This window comes from Rhyacophila brunnea, unplaced genomic scaffold (genome assembly GCF_057557595.1).
Source record: "Rhyacophila brunnea isolate RB1 unplaced genomic scaffold, BYU_Rbru_1.0 scaffold_12, whole genome shotgun sequence".
In the NCBI taxonomy this organism is placed as follows: Eukaryota; Metazoa; Arthropoda; class Insecta; order Trichoptera; family Rhyacophilidae; genus Rhyacophila; species Rhyacophila brunnea.
The window spans coordinates 24,639,666-24,658,025 of NW_028232774.1; the positions used below are offsets into that span (position 1 = coordinate 24,639,666).

The following is an 18,360-nucleotide window of genomic DNA, read 5'->3' on the forward strand; positions in this document are numbered from 1 at the left end:
AGTCATTCTTATGCTAGCCTGATACTTTGACTCATATTCTTTTCAAACAAAAAAAAAAGATAAAACGTATTAATCTTAGAACGAGTATGGTAAAACTCTTTTATTTTTTACGACTAGGAAATTGTTTTTTTATTCTCATCAACGAAAAATTTACATCATAAATAATATGAGGATTTTTATTTTGGTGAATTCATCGAACTGATAGTGAAAATAATTTCATTCATTGACAATGTTCTACTCGTATATTATTTAAAATTTGTTATTATGTCGCATTCGAACACTTCCTAGTATATTATGGTGCCCTGTGGATCTGTAGGGGTCAATACCCTACCATCTGCATGACTTAATTTATAATTACAATGTACCTTGCAACATAACACTGTTGAAATAGCAGAACAAGCGATTTATGTGAATAAATCAATTTTTAACAGAAAGCTAATTTAGCAAAATAATTATATTAACCAATTATTTATAATTTACAAAACATCATGATATGCACAAAATTGTTTATATGAAAATCAATCGTGCCTAATAATTAAAAAGTGCTTAATTGTCTAAAATTAAAATCAATTATTTATAATTTACAAACAAGCTATGCATTGCAGAATAAAGCATGATTATCAAAATATTCAAGTAGCGATAACAGCATTTTATATTGTATCGAATCACTATAAAAACACCCAGTATATGAAAACAATATTGTCAGTCAGTTATCAAAGATTTAACCGTAAGGTTATAGTTTCGCTCCGCCCGATCGACTTCGCAATTTCTTATAACGCATACACGTGCTTCCACTCTGCTAAATTATAAATCTGTAACTTAAATGTAATAATTAAATTGACATTTAATTGGAAGGAGATAATAAAACCAGGGTTCATTTAATTCACGCATCAATCTTCTTATTATTGGAGTCAAACAAACCTACTCTCTGGTTCCCTATTTCATCTCCTAACAAAAGATCTATTGAATAGACCCACAGGGTAATTGACCCACAATTGACTCCCACGGTATTGAATAGACCCACACAATTTTTGTATATGTCCCCCACAAGGTGAAGGGCACTAGCGTGGGGGCCCAAGCTCAGGGGGGGGGGGGTGTCAGGTCAAGCAGATAAGTGAGATAAACATAAATTTGCTGTACTAACAAAAAAAAGTTACACATACGATTGTGGGTTATAATTTATTATTATTATATACTTGGCAAATAATTATGTTTAGCCGCCAACTAACCATAATTCTAGTGAATGTATTAATAAATACAAAAATCGCTAAACATAATATCAATACGATTAATTTTACCTCGAACACCATTTAAAAACCGCTATTTTAAAGTATCACACTGTCTTTAATCTTAGCGAGAGGTAGGGGGGGCGCTGAATATTCTGGCCTGGGGTCCATGTTTTGGTGTATACAAATTGTTTTACGTGCGGTGTGCCGCGGAATTCTGGGAATACCTTTAGTGTGCCGTGGGTGAGAAAAGGTTGCCGAGCACTGGTAAGTATAAAATAGACCCACTGATACTTTTTGATATTTAGTGACAAATTAGGTCTCACATTCCTCTTCACGTGGTTTTTACGTTACCGATGATAAAAAAACTTTACTTCAAAAAGGTAAAATGAAGTATTTTTACTTAAATTTTCTTTGATTCTTCATTAGGTCGCAGGATCTTCCCATTTCAATTTAAGTTTTTCCCACATTAATGGTCCTAATGACTCCTTTTTGTTAGCAAAGGCTAAGTAAACGTTTTTTGTGTAAGGGTGTTTTCACTTCAATTACCTAAGTACTTTCTACGTCGGTATATTAGAATCTTTCACATAGTCGTAGAGAAATGCTCGTTAGTAAGCTCTTATAAAACCTTAGTTAGTAATAATATGAATAGTGATTTAATAATCTATAGACAAAGGGCTTTCAACATATACACGTCATTAGTTACAGTCAATCTTTACTTCGTCTGATTAAAATAGTTTTTGTGTTCTACTGTTGGCTAATTACAGACAAGTTTAATTTCGAATAAGTAATCAGTACCATAAAATACACGACTAAAGAATGAAAAAAAACAGACAATATTTATAGGACAATTCAAATTTCGACTGCCATCTTATTTCATCTGTCAGCGAATTTTAATTTAAAAATTGGACCAATGCAGAAAAGTCATGTGCATTCTCGCTTAAATTTTTTGCTAATGTAAAATTATAATTAGGTTTAACGAAGTGAATGTATATGAGGTTTCTCGTAGTTGATGTAGCATTACTGAGGATATTGGTCTTCATGGGAATTTTCTATTTTAATTAGGACTCATCTACAGTTATTCCCAGATTAGGTATAATAATAATGTATAAATAACTATCTTTTTTTAAGTAAAGGATTTTGGTATTAACAAAAATATAACAATTAGGTATAATTAAAAAAATAAATAATCATCAATACCGATTTCATTTGCTTCAATCGGACACTGTCAATGACAATATGACAATGTCCGATTAAAGCAGACGAAACCGGTCCTTCTTTCCACACATAATTGACAGTCAAGCGATCTTCGTATCATTTCGTATCATTAGGGAGCTATTAATGACGTGTCATCCTTAACTTTTCGTTCGAATTCGTCTCATATAGATCAGTGCTCCGTAACCTTTTTACACCCACGGCACACCAAAGGTCTTTCCAGAATTCCACGGCACACCACACGTAAAACAATTTATACACTAAATCATGGACCCCACATCCTGAAGGGGGGCCCCAGATTAAGATCTTTGGCGGGCCCCCATACCTGTCGCTAAGGTTAAAGACAGCGTGATACTCTAAAATAGTGTTTTTCAAATATTGTTCCAGGTAAAATTAATGGTATTGATTTTATGTCTTGCGATTTTTCGTATGGTTATATTGTTATATTATATTAATATAATTATGGTCAGTTGTCGGGTTAGGAGTAATTATTAGTCGAGTATTGACACAATAGTAATAAATTGTATCCTACAATGAGATGTTTTAAAATATTAATACTAACGTTGTAAAATAGCGCCGCAGGCGACTTTTTTGACTCGAAAGTTTGAGATTATTTTTGAATTCTTCTAATTTATCAGAGCACGTCAATATATTTTCATTCTGACCCTGCATTGTTTTACTAAGTTCACACAGGTGCTAAAATATATTACCAGCCATGTACGCAAATTTGGCTATTGCACCGCGGCACACCTAGCATCGTCTCACGGCACACCAGTGTGCCGCGGCATACCGGTTGCGGAGCACTGATATAGATGGTTGAAAGTTTGTGCTTATTATAATAAAACTCTTCTATAATGGACTTATACAGATTCCAGAAAATTCTGAGTATACGCTTTCAACAATATATCTTATAAGTAGTAATTAGGCAGCTTAGTATGAAAATATGGATACAACGAACTACAACAGGTGCTACTTAGGGTTATGGCTTTCAATCTTTGATAGGAACCACCTCCTTCGATAACCATCTCGAATTTTATAGCGGCCATCTTGAAATATTATAACTGTATTAATATTATCCTAGATACTAAAATAGGAACACAATCTTGATGTGTAGATATACATTTTTGAGACTAGATGGCAGAAAATTAATTCACCCATCACATATAATATAGATGGATTATGTTGAAAGCGACATCAAGAAACTGAGAGACGAAAATACGACGGACGCTGGCAAGGGCATGGATTCTTGGATGTAGATACTGGAGATGATCAAAACCCACACACAGTTGTACCTACTACCAGCAAAATAATGAATGGTGTCGATATTTTTATAATACGATTGTAATAAGAATTTAATTGAAAGTAACAAAGCTTTTAGCGTGACCAATTTTAACTTAATTAATTTCAGTTCCATAAAGTCGATATTAATAATAAATTGTAAACCTAATTAAATCTTCAAAGACAATATTAAATGAAAAATCTATTTAACTGGCTTAAAAAGTTAGACTGATAAAATATTACTGAATTAAGGGCATAGCCATTAATCACAGAAAACAATGCGATAATTTTTTGTTTGAGTAGAAACCGCAATTAAAAACTTCACCAAAGTTTATCAGCTGTTTTTTTTTTAATATAACCTGCTGAGCTCTAAAAGTCACGAAATAACGCCCAAAGTAAGTACACTGAAATCCTTAATCTTCCATCAAGATGACTTCTCTTTTCCAAGAAAGATTTTGATAGGAGCAAAGCGTAGCGATTAACGAAAGCGGCGAGCAGGGCGATAACTAATGAATTGACGAATAGACCTGCGTCTAGATAACAATAAGTTATTTTATTAGCAGAGCATTGGGGCGGAGCTCGGAGCAGGTGCATGGAGTAATGGAGCAATGGTGTTCTACACGGAGCAGGAGTGGAGCTGGACACCAAAAATTTATAGTGCTCCACTGCTCCGGATGTTTTTTTTTTGTTATTCAATTTTCGTCCTAAAATCCAATGAAAATATTATATTTTACACGTTGCAACACTGGAATTATTACAACACTGCCGAGTGATAGTAACCTCACTTTTGTGACAGAAGAGGAAGATAATGAATGACAATTTGTGTTAGTATTTTTTTTTATATAGAATTAATAGGTAATAATAAACCTTATTTCAAAACTACTTATTTAATTTTTTAACATTTTTATACATTACCTGTTAAAACTTTTTACTCGGAGCGGAGCAGACCATGGAGTGGAGCTGGGGCAAGTATTAGGTTTCGGAGCGGACCTGGAGCGGAGCAACTCAAAAAAGGGTCCGCTCCAACCCTCTGGTTATTAGATATAAATCGATGGTACATACTTTTAATTATTACCAAATCAAGAAAGAGTCTTACGATTTGGTTATTAAATAACAACTACTATTAAATTATTGTATGCTTTACATTAGAAAGACCTTCCTATATTGTATCAAAAATCAAATAAATGATACCAATATATTATAATACATAAATATATCGCAATAAAACTACAAAACTAAAATCACAGAGTCATATAACAAGACACAGTTATATCAATACATCTGGTATATATTGGTGAATGGTTGAAACTCCTGGGAAAGCACATAATATTATGCTGCATGACTCTACGATCTGAATCTCGCCACACTCAAAAAGCGGGAACCTTTTGAAGCTGCACGTATGCATCATATAAGCGCATCCGAAATGGCCACAACAGATTTGGTTCACATATACGCTGTATTTGCATGGAAGCCTAAAGCCGTTACGGTTGGTTAGAGGATTTGCAATTAGAAGAGAGAATAAATCTCGTCTCGTATACACACCTAATGACATTTAGGTATATATACGAGACGGTGCTTTTTCCTGGCATACACATCAACAGGAAAATATAAAATAAATTTGTGAAGGGTATTTAGTTATCGCAGTGATATTAAAATAAATGTTTGTTTGGTTGTGTGCATCTAAAAGATGGGAAAAATCTTCTCCCAGATCTAATCAAGATCATGTTCACTTCCACTAATGCCAACAAAGTCGGAATTAGTTAATTAATTTGGGAATATAAGTATTTATTTGATAAAACAAGGGGAAAATATTGTGTATTTTTTAAAGTTTCAATATTCTTTCTGGTCCTCCGATATACATATATATCAATATCAAACCACGTTCCCTTTGTGAGAATATTCTTCACTTATATCGTGTTGTCTATGCGTATTTACACGCGTGATCAATGTGTGAACACTGGGCATATAGCAAGGCACAATGCATTCAAATATCGATATTTTTATCGCGTCGCTTTATCGTGTACATATTGAAGACAGCAGACGTTGAAGAATGAAATTTAAATGAAAGAAGGCCAATTACACGGGTTTAAATGGAACTTTTCCATCGTCTGGCGGTTTCCATCTCGATTCGTGGACCTTTCTTCTTATAAGTTTATTTACTTATCTTTATTTCAAATAGAATGGCGGCCAAAATGAAGACGGTATACTTTATTGTTCTGTAAATCCTTTAACTCAGTTTTTTATTAAGTTAATGAAAATATTTCTTTTAAATCGGCCAACTTTGTATTAAATAAATGAGATATTCAAATGATGCAGTATAAAACATATCAGCTTTCGAGGTTTCTTGTTTATGGTATAAATCTTGTGTTTAAATCCCAGCTAGATCAACTTTTTATAATGCTTTCAATTAGACCATACATGTGCCATTTCAAGTAGGCTGTGATTAACAATGTCAAAATTGGCGGTAATCTACCACAGTTTCTCATTTCTATTTTTCAACTTGCATAGACGTACCTATTACATTTGGATGAGGACACTGAGCCGTTACAAATTTAACAACATCTTTTAGAAATATACAATTTTCCATTAGTCGTGATAATATAGAAAATCAAATATTTGTAATATATATGTCATTGAAATTAATGGCCCCACCAAACCACATCCTCCCCTCACCACACCCGGTATTAATCGGGCGTACCACGGAACTCTACGTTTGGATGTCAGTATTTTTTATGACTGGGAATGTCTCAGGAGCAGTTACCCAAGACTTATGCCGCCATCCACTCAAGTGTACTTTGACTGTATTTACACGACTGTTAAAAATGCACATAGGAGATTGAAATACATAGAGGCAAAATTAAAAAAAAAAATGGTGAATACAAAAGTTATTACAAAACTGCAGAACAATCAAATAGAGAGATCTTCACGTTGACAGTTTATGACGCCACATTTTTTAATCCAACAAAATTGTCCTTCGAGGCGAGCAGGTCGGACGGTCCGATGGATCCATCATCTGGTTTAACCTAATTGTGCAGCTTTTCTCTATACGTACAAATTTTAGAACATTTCTAGAGGACGTGGTCTGCATCCTGTATTTTTCCGCCACATTGACATGTAGAACGGATAACAAGATCAAGCTCATAGTATATGTACAGCGAAGCCATCATGTCCAGTCAAAAATTGACTGGTGTGATGGTCCGGAGTCAAATATCGATAGGGCAATTAAAATTAATACTGAAAACTCATAAAAATATTATTAATATAAGAACCTATTTTTCGACTAGGAATTACAGTTCCACATAATTATTAATCGCGTGTTATCATGATTAATATTTTTTCGAACCAAGCATTAGAAGAAACAAATGAAAAATTCACCCTTTTTTAGTATTTGTACCATAGACGAGTAAAAGAGTGTAAGTACCCTGGTATTGCAAGTATGAACCTATTGGTAAATATTCTACCAAACATTTAAATATTTTAGAGACATTTTTCGAGCAGGGCTGAAGTCTCGGGTAAAGAAAATATAATAATTGATTTATAATGTTTTCATTTAAAACATTTTCAGTATCTTAAGCCTCCAATAATGGTGAAGAAAAGCTTTTTAGTTTTCAAAATTTTACGAAAAAGATTAACAGGTATTTATTGGAAAAACTGAGACGTAAAATTTTTAAGTATGACAAAGTCGACTTTTTTGCATAATTATAAAATGAAAATGATTTTGGGAAAGGGCCACAATTTTCATGTACTTACTTGAATATTTGCTTATTTACTAACTAGGTAGACATTGTCTATGTTTATATCATTCCCTTTTCAAAAAACGTTATTTATTATTTAAAAAAAAACAATCCGAATTTCCAATCGTGGGCAGTCAGGATGAGGAAATCGAACGTATTCGCGAGATTTATGATCCTGGAATTGCAGACCAAATATTATGGTCAATTTGGTATGTCTTCCTCTCGTGAAAAAAATAATTTGACCGTCTGAGCTAGATTGGCCATAATTATAACAAAAAATCTAACACACTAATTATTCTTCAAACTTAGATTACTATGTTGATATTTTTGTAAAAGTATCAAGCGCTCCGGTTCGTAAAATTTTTCATTTTGAGCGCTGCTTGTCGCATGTGCTTTTAGATCTATCTCTTTTGTTTGTAATGATTTATGACAGGTAAATGAAACCTGATGAATATCTGTCAAGTATACTATGCATTTACTGAATGATGCTGTCAATTTTTAACCATTTTAATTATATTATGTAATATTGATGATTCTTGGAATAGCTGAAATATGAAGATAGCGGAGTGCATAAACTCATTCGCTGCTGACTAGATAATGATTTTTTAATTACCACCTTTAAAATGCAAGTTAATTACATCGATCGGCCGCCTGGTCATTACGCGCCAGGTGCGTCTTCAACGTCGAAAGTATTAACTGAAATATTTGCAGTTTCATGGGCTGAGTAACGTGAGGTGATGTTAAAGTAACGGGAATTTAAAGCTGAATTACTCTTTCATTATATTAACATATATCAGTAAATCAAAAAAGTTCTAAGAAATAATTTGAAATATCATTAGGCAGTTCCAAGAATTTTTTAATACCTACCAATTTTATAGCGAGACAATAATTTATCGAGTTCTTTCTTGAATAAAATTTGCGATATTACTTCGTGTAGGCGGGAAACAAATTGAAATGAAACGCCAAAATAATCTTTGAAATAAGCCGTCATTACAAATGTAAAATTAACATTTATAATTGATAAGGAATCCGGAGAAGCTTATGAAATATGCCTTCGAATCGAAGTCGGAATAGCTATTTTATACAAAACAGTACACAAGTCATGCTCCTTTAAATCTATAATTCAAGAATATATTTGGATGTTTGTACTATGTTTGTTTGTACCGTCCTTCGGTTTTTCTTTATACAAATCCACACGCACAGTCGGATTTCAACAAAATTCGGACAGTAGACGGAGGCCGATGAGCCGCAGTGCATGGTCGGGTTTCGAATTGAAAATTTAACCCGTTGCACATCGGGTACAGTTTTACGGTTTTTGGGGAAAAGGGGCGCCGCGTACAGGGCCTTGAAACACGGAAGTTAATGCTGCAACCCCTATTTTTTATTGAAAATGTCGCTAGAATGTGTATATTTAAAAAACATTGGCGCTTATTTCAACTTAATCGGAGGTCAAATGGTAAAGTTAGATGTACATAATTGTGTTATTAGAATCGCTAAGGCCGGCGCGGCGCGGGCGACGCAGTGCTGCCACATTTTCTAATGAATCCAATTCAATTTAGAATTTTTATTTTCAAATATTAAACCATTCCACTCCCAGGCAACGCCAGATGACACTGCTAGTATAAATATAATTTAAAAACGTTTTATTTTATTATGGGGAATTAAATAGATAAACAAATGAACGTGGTCGACTTCAGAAATTAACAATACACAATTATTGTCCGAACACATCAACGCCCAAAATAACAAAAATGACTAAAAGATTAGTTGCATATTGACATACCAGGGTTCACTAGTTGACTTGTTTACTAATCGAAAACCAACTAATTAACCATAACAGGTAACGGATATCGGTCAATAATGAACACAGTGAAACAATAAATCCAGTTTTCGAAGACAATCCGTTGATGCGGTTGAAATAAGATGGGTAGGTAGATAAATACTTAATATACTGATAGATCATCAATGGACCCTTTGCAAACCAATTGTATTATTGCAAACCCTTTTTAAGGGCGAATAATTTCGAGATATTTCGAATTTGGTTGGTACTATGTTTGAATGCGCTGTATTTATTCAGTTTGAAGAATGTGTTGATATAAATACGTCAGTAACAATAAACAGTATTAAAAAATATACTCAATAATAAATTCGTACGATAAAGTCCAATATGATAGATAACGCACCCACAAAATGATGTTTTTGTATTGTGACAAATGAAGGTCTTCTCTATGCGAGTGTTTCTTCCGGGGGCCATGTGTGGCCTTGGTGTCACTGAGTATATCAAGGGGGATCACAGACCATAAGGCATAAATCAACTATTAGTGTACTACAGCATATGACAACCAATGAAAACGATTAATACACGGCGAATATAATTTCATCAGCTTTGGGAGAGGAGAGGGGTAATTTATTTTGTATTGCATTTGCCACCACACTATTATTGAATCTAAATTTAGTAGAGTTATTTATTTGGTTTTAAAATCTTGTAACCCTCTTGATGTCATCAATAGAAGCGATCTTTATTTGTTACGAACAACATTGCGACCAAAAATTAAAAAAAGACTTGCTAGTCTGCAATTATAGCGCCTGTACACGTGCATGGAATTACTATCGGCAATAGTGCTTATTTTAAACTATCATAACAATAACTGTTTACACGTAAAAGTGCTGACTGTCTCTCCAATCTCATTCTTCAAGAGTAGGCGAGACGCGATGTTGTCATTTTATACTACTATGAAAATCGGTTATCCTCAAATGAGTAGTTCGTTTTTTTATCGGTAGGTTTGCCATTATCGTTGTACTGCGCAGGCGCAGATCTTACTTACGCGTAATATAGCATCACAATTCGCTTCCACACTTCCACAAAGCTTCCAAACTTGTTTGATTCATGCACGCAATCTTGCCAATTGCAGGATAATTCATGTTTCCCCATATATTTTCTTACTGTGCACAGTAAATCTATCCATGTGTAAGCGGGGTATTATAAGTGACAAAGTATTGGCAATATATTAAAAAAAAAGAATTATATGAATATAATAAAACGGTGCAATTTTTAATGTTTAATTTAAAAAATTCCCCCAATCAAATATTAAGTAGGGGGCCGCGGCAAAATATTACACTGAAAAGGGAGGCATATGCTAATAAAGGCATAGATTCCATGCGACTCAATATATTATATTTAATTTAAAAAAAAAATATTTTAATAAATTTTATGTTTCAATTGATTTTTGTTATAAGTACTTTAAAAGTGTGTATTAGGTAAACAAAGTGGAGTGCGACTTATGGGCCAATCGGTACAATGCTTGTTGAGAGATTTCTCTTTTTCGTGTAAATATAATGATGTAGCAAAATGTAATTCGTCGTTTGAATAAGAAATAAGGTACATGAACGAGACCATGAAATATGAAAATAATTTATTATTTAATCCAATTACAAAGTACGGTGATATATATTATCTAGACGCATTTGTCATGCCAAATCTTGCCATTGTGACATATATTGTACATCAAAATAATAATAAGACAAGTGATATTTATCAAAAAAGATATTTAAAAAATGTTAAAAAAAATAATATGTTCTGAGTGGTCCAAAAGTGTGTAGCAGGTGGCCACCACCTGTCTGTCCACAAGTCTTTAGAGTGGATAACTACCAGCTGGAAGTGAGAAGTCAGAGAAGTGATCTATCTTCTATTAACCAGCTTGAAATTAATTCTGCCAACCCGAAATTATCCACAACTGAAGGCATAGGTTCCGGACTTGTGAAGAAAGATTGTTGGTTATCGTATCTACTAGAAGTGACTCTAAGTTGTAGGTAGGGTGGTTAGGGTGGTTCCAGGATCTCTGATGTAAGTCTTCACACCAAAAACACTTCTTCCAGCTCGCGGCCACTAGTAAATCCTTCCCTCTTACCGTGTTCAGGTGTGCCAATACCTGTGGAGTTAGATTCAGTGGAGGAAATATTCAGGTTAACCTGAAGTTACACGTCAAGTAGCCTCGTAGTACGGTTGTTTTATTAAATTAAAATTTTTCATTTTTTGAAGATACATTACATCACCATGTTCGATTCTATGAGGATCATATAGACCTCCACATGGTGAAGGTGTTATTAACAGATTTTTATTTTTACGAGAAATGGATGTTAGCCGCTTGCTCAACCTATCCGTCCATACTCTGGGTCCAAATACACATTTAAAAATAACATACGAATTCGACAGAGGCGGGATTCGAACCCGAGACACATGACATTATAAGTCGGCACATTACCGCTCTTACATTGTGGGAGAACAATACTTTAGATAATTTTGAAGTTTGTTTGAAACAATTTAGATATGTACCTATACCTACCTAGTTTCAAATAAAAATGAGAATACCATAAATAAACTCATAGCAATAAAATAAAGAGTACAGTAAAATCAGGCAACACAAAAATAATGTGAGTTGCGTTATCATCTGGGTGTGGTTGTAAAAAGGTACGATTCTAGTGTGTGGATAAATATGAGATAAACTTAAGCACGTGTTAAAGAATATGATATTTTCAATATATACGTCTACATTATAATAATATGCATTAAAGTTTGTCACGTAAACGCAACACGCATTCAACACTGAAGATATTTATTAAGATTTATATTTCTTGAGTTTAATAGCTTGCCCCATTAGATGATAATCCAAAACTGTCCTCAAAGTTTTAATATATGGCGACTGGCTAAAGTTATCATTATTTGAAAGAAAGGTAAAATAAAATAAACATTTAAATTTATAAAAAAGGGTTAATTAATCAACAAAAAAAATCATTTACTGCAGTCTTCAATGCTTGATCGACTAAATTGAGGTATTGTACAATATATCAACATAAATATGGTTTTGTTGATTTTTAGGTCCCGCCCTACACAGTATCCTAAACCAAAATGACCCTAGATCAAGGGGCCTGTCTCTAAATATTCATAACAACATACATATTCTTTGTAGTTAAAAATGTAATTCTATCTACTTTGCAACCAATGTGATTATCGCCGTCTGAGAAAATGCTTTCATGGATAAACGTTTTGTTTATCGACATAGGGAATTACTGATTTGATTTTGGCCGGGGCCTGAGAGAGCATTTTGCAAACACCCTGGGAAATTCTTTGAAGCGCACGTTGGCATGACTGTGCTTATCTTTGCTTGTATGTAATCGAAAATGAGAATTGTAAACTAAGCACGGTCGCACATACAAATTCGTCTCGACTGTAACATGTTGAATTTGTCGATATGATTTTGTTGTTCTTCACAAAACACACGTAACTGAACGTAGGTACTGCTACGCATTTAAACAGAAACGCTGGTAGTAGTCGAAGTAGGCCCGCAAGTAGAATAATAAAATGTTTTTAGCTTTCAGCAGTCAAACATTCATTTTGGCTAGCCCAACTTGTGTGCGCAGAATAGAATTGCAACATTTCCGACGGCTTTTATTTATGACCATGTCGCTGTCCAGACGATGTATGTGCAACCGGGTTAAGAGCGCGATGCAGAACCATACTTAGACGTGTAAGTCACAAAGATTTGCGCTTATATTTAAGAGGCCAATATCAGCAACATAGATTGCGTCACCTCCAGTACCCGTACGTAATAATACGTCATATAGCAGATAGTAGTTCAACGTAATAAAGGCAGTGGCCCAGAACGAAACCATTTCAAATGTGGCCAAGACTCGTCTAACTGAGTCAAGCTAAATTAGTAACTCTAGATAGCGTTTATTGCCAAGATAATCTCTAGATGGTTCTGTATCACGCTCCAAGTGTTTAGATGACAAAATATTTATGGAAAAAGTACTAGAGTTAATATTTAGAAGAGTGAAATAACTAGATGTTGGTACTGACAATAATGGCCGGTTCGAACCGGTCGAGTGATTTAGTCGAGTGGCGAGTGATTTAGTGAATTAGTAACTGAAAAGTGTCTGAACACAGTGCATTAGTGAGTGACGTGGTGTCAAAATGAACAGAACGACGGGTATTTCAAAACGGAAACCATTCGCGCGACACGAGAGCGCTGCCGTCTGTCAGATAAAATTGTAACTTCAAAAAGAATTATAATGTCAATATACAAAAATGGCGTTGACGTAATTGATTCGATTTATGCTACAAATTCCTATTGATAAATACTAATTTACATAGGATACCTATAATATGTTTGTGGTTTCATAAATTTTTGTATGCTTACCTATGTATTTTTGTAGTCTGTTTAGCTAATAAATAGGTACTTTATGCTCTATGGTCCTTACTGACTATACAAAATAAACGGAATGATAAATGAATGTAACTTATAATTATTCTTATGAACACTAGGATAATGTGTACCTACCTCTTTACCTCTTCTCAATAACAAATATTATGTGTAATAAGGTATCTTATTAATAGGTATCTTATGTAAATTAGTATTATAGGAACTCGACACTCGACTTAATCACTCGACCGGTCCGAACCGGCCTTAAGAGCCAGACTCAAAGGTCTAAAGAGTACCTATGTAAAATCAACTCTACATTTAAATGAATGAATTTGACTGTTTGTCAAAGCAATACATACAATACATAATTTATTTAGAGTGCTGCCACTTTCAGAATTCTTATTTTTCCTAAATTCCATAAAACATGAACAATTTATTATACTGAGTATTTGTATAATTTTTTTCGGAATTTACGATGGCAGAATCGAGAATGTGTTAGAAGAATACAACTGATATCACTCACGTTGTTAAAATATCGTATACGCTGTACTGGGCCAGGTAAGAGTGTCGAAACAGCTTCTGGACGTTTAAGGCAAGGAGTATGAAGCGACGATCTGGAGACAACTCGAAGCGGGCTGGATTCAAACGACGCTGGAAGAATAAGAGAAACACTTGATTAAGCAGAGTTCAACTTTCTAAAGAAACTTTGCAATGTAGTGCTAGATTTACGGATGTGTAGGCCCGACTCACTGAATGATTTTGAGGCCCCCCAGAATAAATAATAAGATAAAAACCATAAATTTTAACTAGTACTATAACATATTATGTACTAGTAATATAACATATTATGAACCTAACCTAACCTAGTATAATATAGTAAAAATAGTCTTGTATATCTTTCCTACAACTACACACAGTAACTAAAAATAATTAATATTGAAGATGGTAGTCAACAAAAATCATACAAAAATATTAAGATTAGTGATTTATTCTTCTGTGCATAAGGACGAATATTATTTACTGTACGATTTTCATATCGAGTCTTCTACGCCACCACGGACATTTTTGGAACTAAAACCCTTCATCCGCATTACTTCCGCTTCCGCTTCACGGCTACTACATTCCCCACGCATATAATTCAGGGTGTGTTCAATATCGCGTGGAGGTTATTAACAAATACGTAAACCTTTGAGGAAGCAGAAGAAAAGCATTATTTTTAATGTAGAAATATTGTGAGAAGGAGGAACATAAATTAAAGCTTTTAATTCCTCTCAATAGTGCTAGAGATAGAGTATTTGCTATGACAAGTCAATGCACAAAGAGCACGTGACGTAGAAGACTTAATATTATAAAAGTTGTTCTATATTTAAGTGATTATATATTATCGGCTCCTTTCATTTTATTTGAAGGGATTTTAATGTGCTTCAGGTAAATAAAATAGTTTATAGATAATTTGTGGGATTTTTTTTATATAATTTAATAGTTGTACGATTGGTTTGAACTGTTTCAAAGCCCTCGATTGCGTCATCTATATCAAAGAAAATAGTATATGTGTTAAATGAGGTTATTTGGACTGCGAAACCTCATAAGCTGATATCAATTTGACAAGAAATATATATATATTAATATAAACTAATTACTACAAATTATTATATTTTGAATTAAAGTTTTCGCAATGTTATGAAGTTGGTACCTATCGGCTTGTTTATTTATTATGATATTTTATTTGCTTGCAGTGTTTCGTACGGGCATTGCAGGTTCTATATTTATGAATATCGAGCGTAGAAAAATATGAGATAAACTTAATCACGTAAACGAATCCCGCATTCAATATTTGAGGATAGTCAGAGCACGTTGGGTCACTTGGTTTTAAGGCCTAAGTATTAAAGTGATACCTGCTTTAAAACTTTGGTCCATGACGATAAGCTTTCACATTTATATCTTGTTAATATGTTCTGTAGTGAGGACCAAATGGTGATGGTTGAAAGCAATCCAGCTACCTGTACGTGTACATAAGACGTGACATCTTTCCAAGGCCCTAGAGTCTCAACGTTCTAGCTTAAAGAATCAGCGCATTCGCTGAATATTAACACCGGTGCCGCACTACAAACACTCGAGGTCATAGACTGACATTTTAATACTTGATGACGGATGTGATCGCGAAAAGGTGGTTCACGTGGCTGGGACATGTGATTCGGAAGCAGGAAGGCATAACGTGACGATGGAGTGAGAGAAATGATACGATCTAATACTTGTAGTGTGCGCCGAATATAATAAAACTAAAATAAAGTATTTAGTTTCGGAGTACGTAGAATGTCACATAACGTCAACATTTAGTACATTAGACTGATTACAGACTGGACACTATATCGTTCGAGCGTATCGAAAGTTGGCACACCCTGTACACTGTGTGATATGTTCATTCTACGAGTACTGCTGAATTCATATCGTAGCTAAATATTTTGTTAGTTTCGTGAAGTATTACAACTAAAAAAAAAAAACTAATGACTATCGCCCTTTAAAAATATTATATAACAGTCGAACAAAAATCAACAATTAAATAGAAAGGAATATTTATACAAAAAAATGGATAAATATTATTTCCTTCATCTATTTCAAATAATAGATTTCATGTATATAATAATATATCGACCAAGTTACTCTTAACCTCCCCATGACCAATCAATGTTGTTATTTGAATTTTAAGTACTTCACAATACAATAATATCTTATGCTGGATTTACACAATGTCCCATGTAAGACTAATTTAATGTTTGTGCTCACCATTGTGAAGAAGGCAATATTCGCGTTGGCCAGCAAATATTTGCCGTCTATCGATACAGTGTTGATATTTCAACACGCATCAACAATGATGGGGTTGCTGCCAAAAGTTGGTAAGTCTATAATTTAGGTATTTAGAGTTAACAATAGGTTATGTGTCTATATAATATATATTTGTATGCTAAAAAAAATCAAGGTCATCAAGAAATAAGCATTGTGCCTATTTTCAGAGGACATGTCACACTTCAAATCACAATTACTCCACAACACGTTTTCGAGACTTACCAACTTTAGGCAGTAACCAATGTTCCCTATAAGGTGTGCGCGTGTGCGTGCGCACACCTACCAAAATTTGTCCGCACACATGTTTTCATCCCCCGCACAGTCCTTACACAAACATAATATGTCAAATGCATCATATTGAAATATTTGAAAAGAGGTGGACTTTTGAAAATAATGACGGAAACATTCGAAGAACGAAAGAATGGGATTGAGATCGCTGTGCTAATAAATACATAAATAATATAAGTTTTTAGTTTGTAAATTTACCGTACCGGGTGACGGCTCTTCACTGACGGGTGATCATACGCCACTTCTCAGATGCGTTGATGATCCGCACATACAATAGAAAAATTAGAGGGAACGTTGGCAGTAACCCCGCGATATTTCTATTGACTTGGACCATTGTGAAGGAGGGCATTAGGTATAGATTTTTACATACATACTAAATTTTAATATTCATTTGGGGAAATATATAAATATTTTATAAATTGAGATAGAAGGGGGCGTTTTTAGCTTTTAAATGGCAGGTAGAGTCCCTTTGTGTTGATTAAAGATCATTGTAAAATCTTTTTTGGTTTTACAATAATACATTTTCAATGTTTAACACAAAATTGTCAAAGAATATCATTTTTTTTAATGGAATGAGAAATCGGTAATAATAAATGTGTAATTTTAAATTTAAATAGAAATGTTAGTGTGTGATGTGTTTGATAAATTACTTTTCATTTTTTCTGATATGATATTGAGGAATTTAAAAAACAAAAGTAATATTTTATACAATACCTACACATTCAGGAAACATTGAATGATTAATAAGTATACTTTAAAATGGCTGGTTCTTTAGATAACATTAGCTCTGTCATAATAATGCTATACCTACTTTTCCACCCACATTCGTTCCCCTGTCAAACTCGATATAAACGTGTGGCGTACATTGTTTTTTTTTTTTTTTTTAATTAAAACAAAATATATTATATTATAAAAAAAACAATATGTCTATGTAGAGAAGTAAAGTGGATATTTTAACAGGTTAGGTCAAATGCACAAATTAATATGAATTTGCAATAAAAGCACACCCTTATTATCTCCTTCCGGTTTTTCTTTCAGCGAAATTTTAAATCAGTTTTCTTCGCGTGAATTCCTCCACTTCTTCAGTTGGTCATTCCAACGTCACTTCAACCACCAGTGTTCACCTTCTGGCAATTTTACCAGGCACATTGCCCAAAAGCCCAAAACAATTAATATTATTTAAAGGGTTTCTTGGACCAGGGTTTTAATCTCACGTGAATAGTATATTAAAAGTAATAGAATATTAAAAAAAAAATTACTAAAAATGAACCTTTTTTTTTACTAATTATTAGGTGAAATGAAATGAAAAGATGTTAATATTTTGTTGTAACGAATTATAAAACTCTATTATAATTGACAGCATAGAAAAAACTATACATAACATTGCAACATCGTTTTTGGTGATTGAAGGTGCAACGATTTTATAAATATTTTTAAAATATCATCCCAATTATGATAAGAGTATAAAATATATACTACAGTAATGAAATTATTATGAATTAATAACTCCTTACGTATATAAATTTTAAGTAATTTAATGATTGCTATATTAGTGAATTATTTTAATAAATGCAC

At 33.5% G+C, this 18,360-nt stretch overlaps 1 protein-coding gene across 1 annotated transcript in view; it reads right to left on the reverse strand.

Moving 5' to 3' along the window:
- The window catches only part of Dpp10 (Dipeptidyl peptidase 10), a 137,176-nt gene that overhangs the window by 69,130 nt on the left and 49,686 nt on the right, over positions 1-18,360 (reverse strand). The window contains exon 3 of the mRNA XM_085940098.1: positions 14,177-14,304. Coding sequence (XP_085796224.1) covers positions 14,177-14,304 — 128 coding nt within the window. The remainder of the gene's footprint in view (positions 1-14,176; positions 14,305-18,360) is intronic.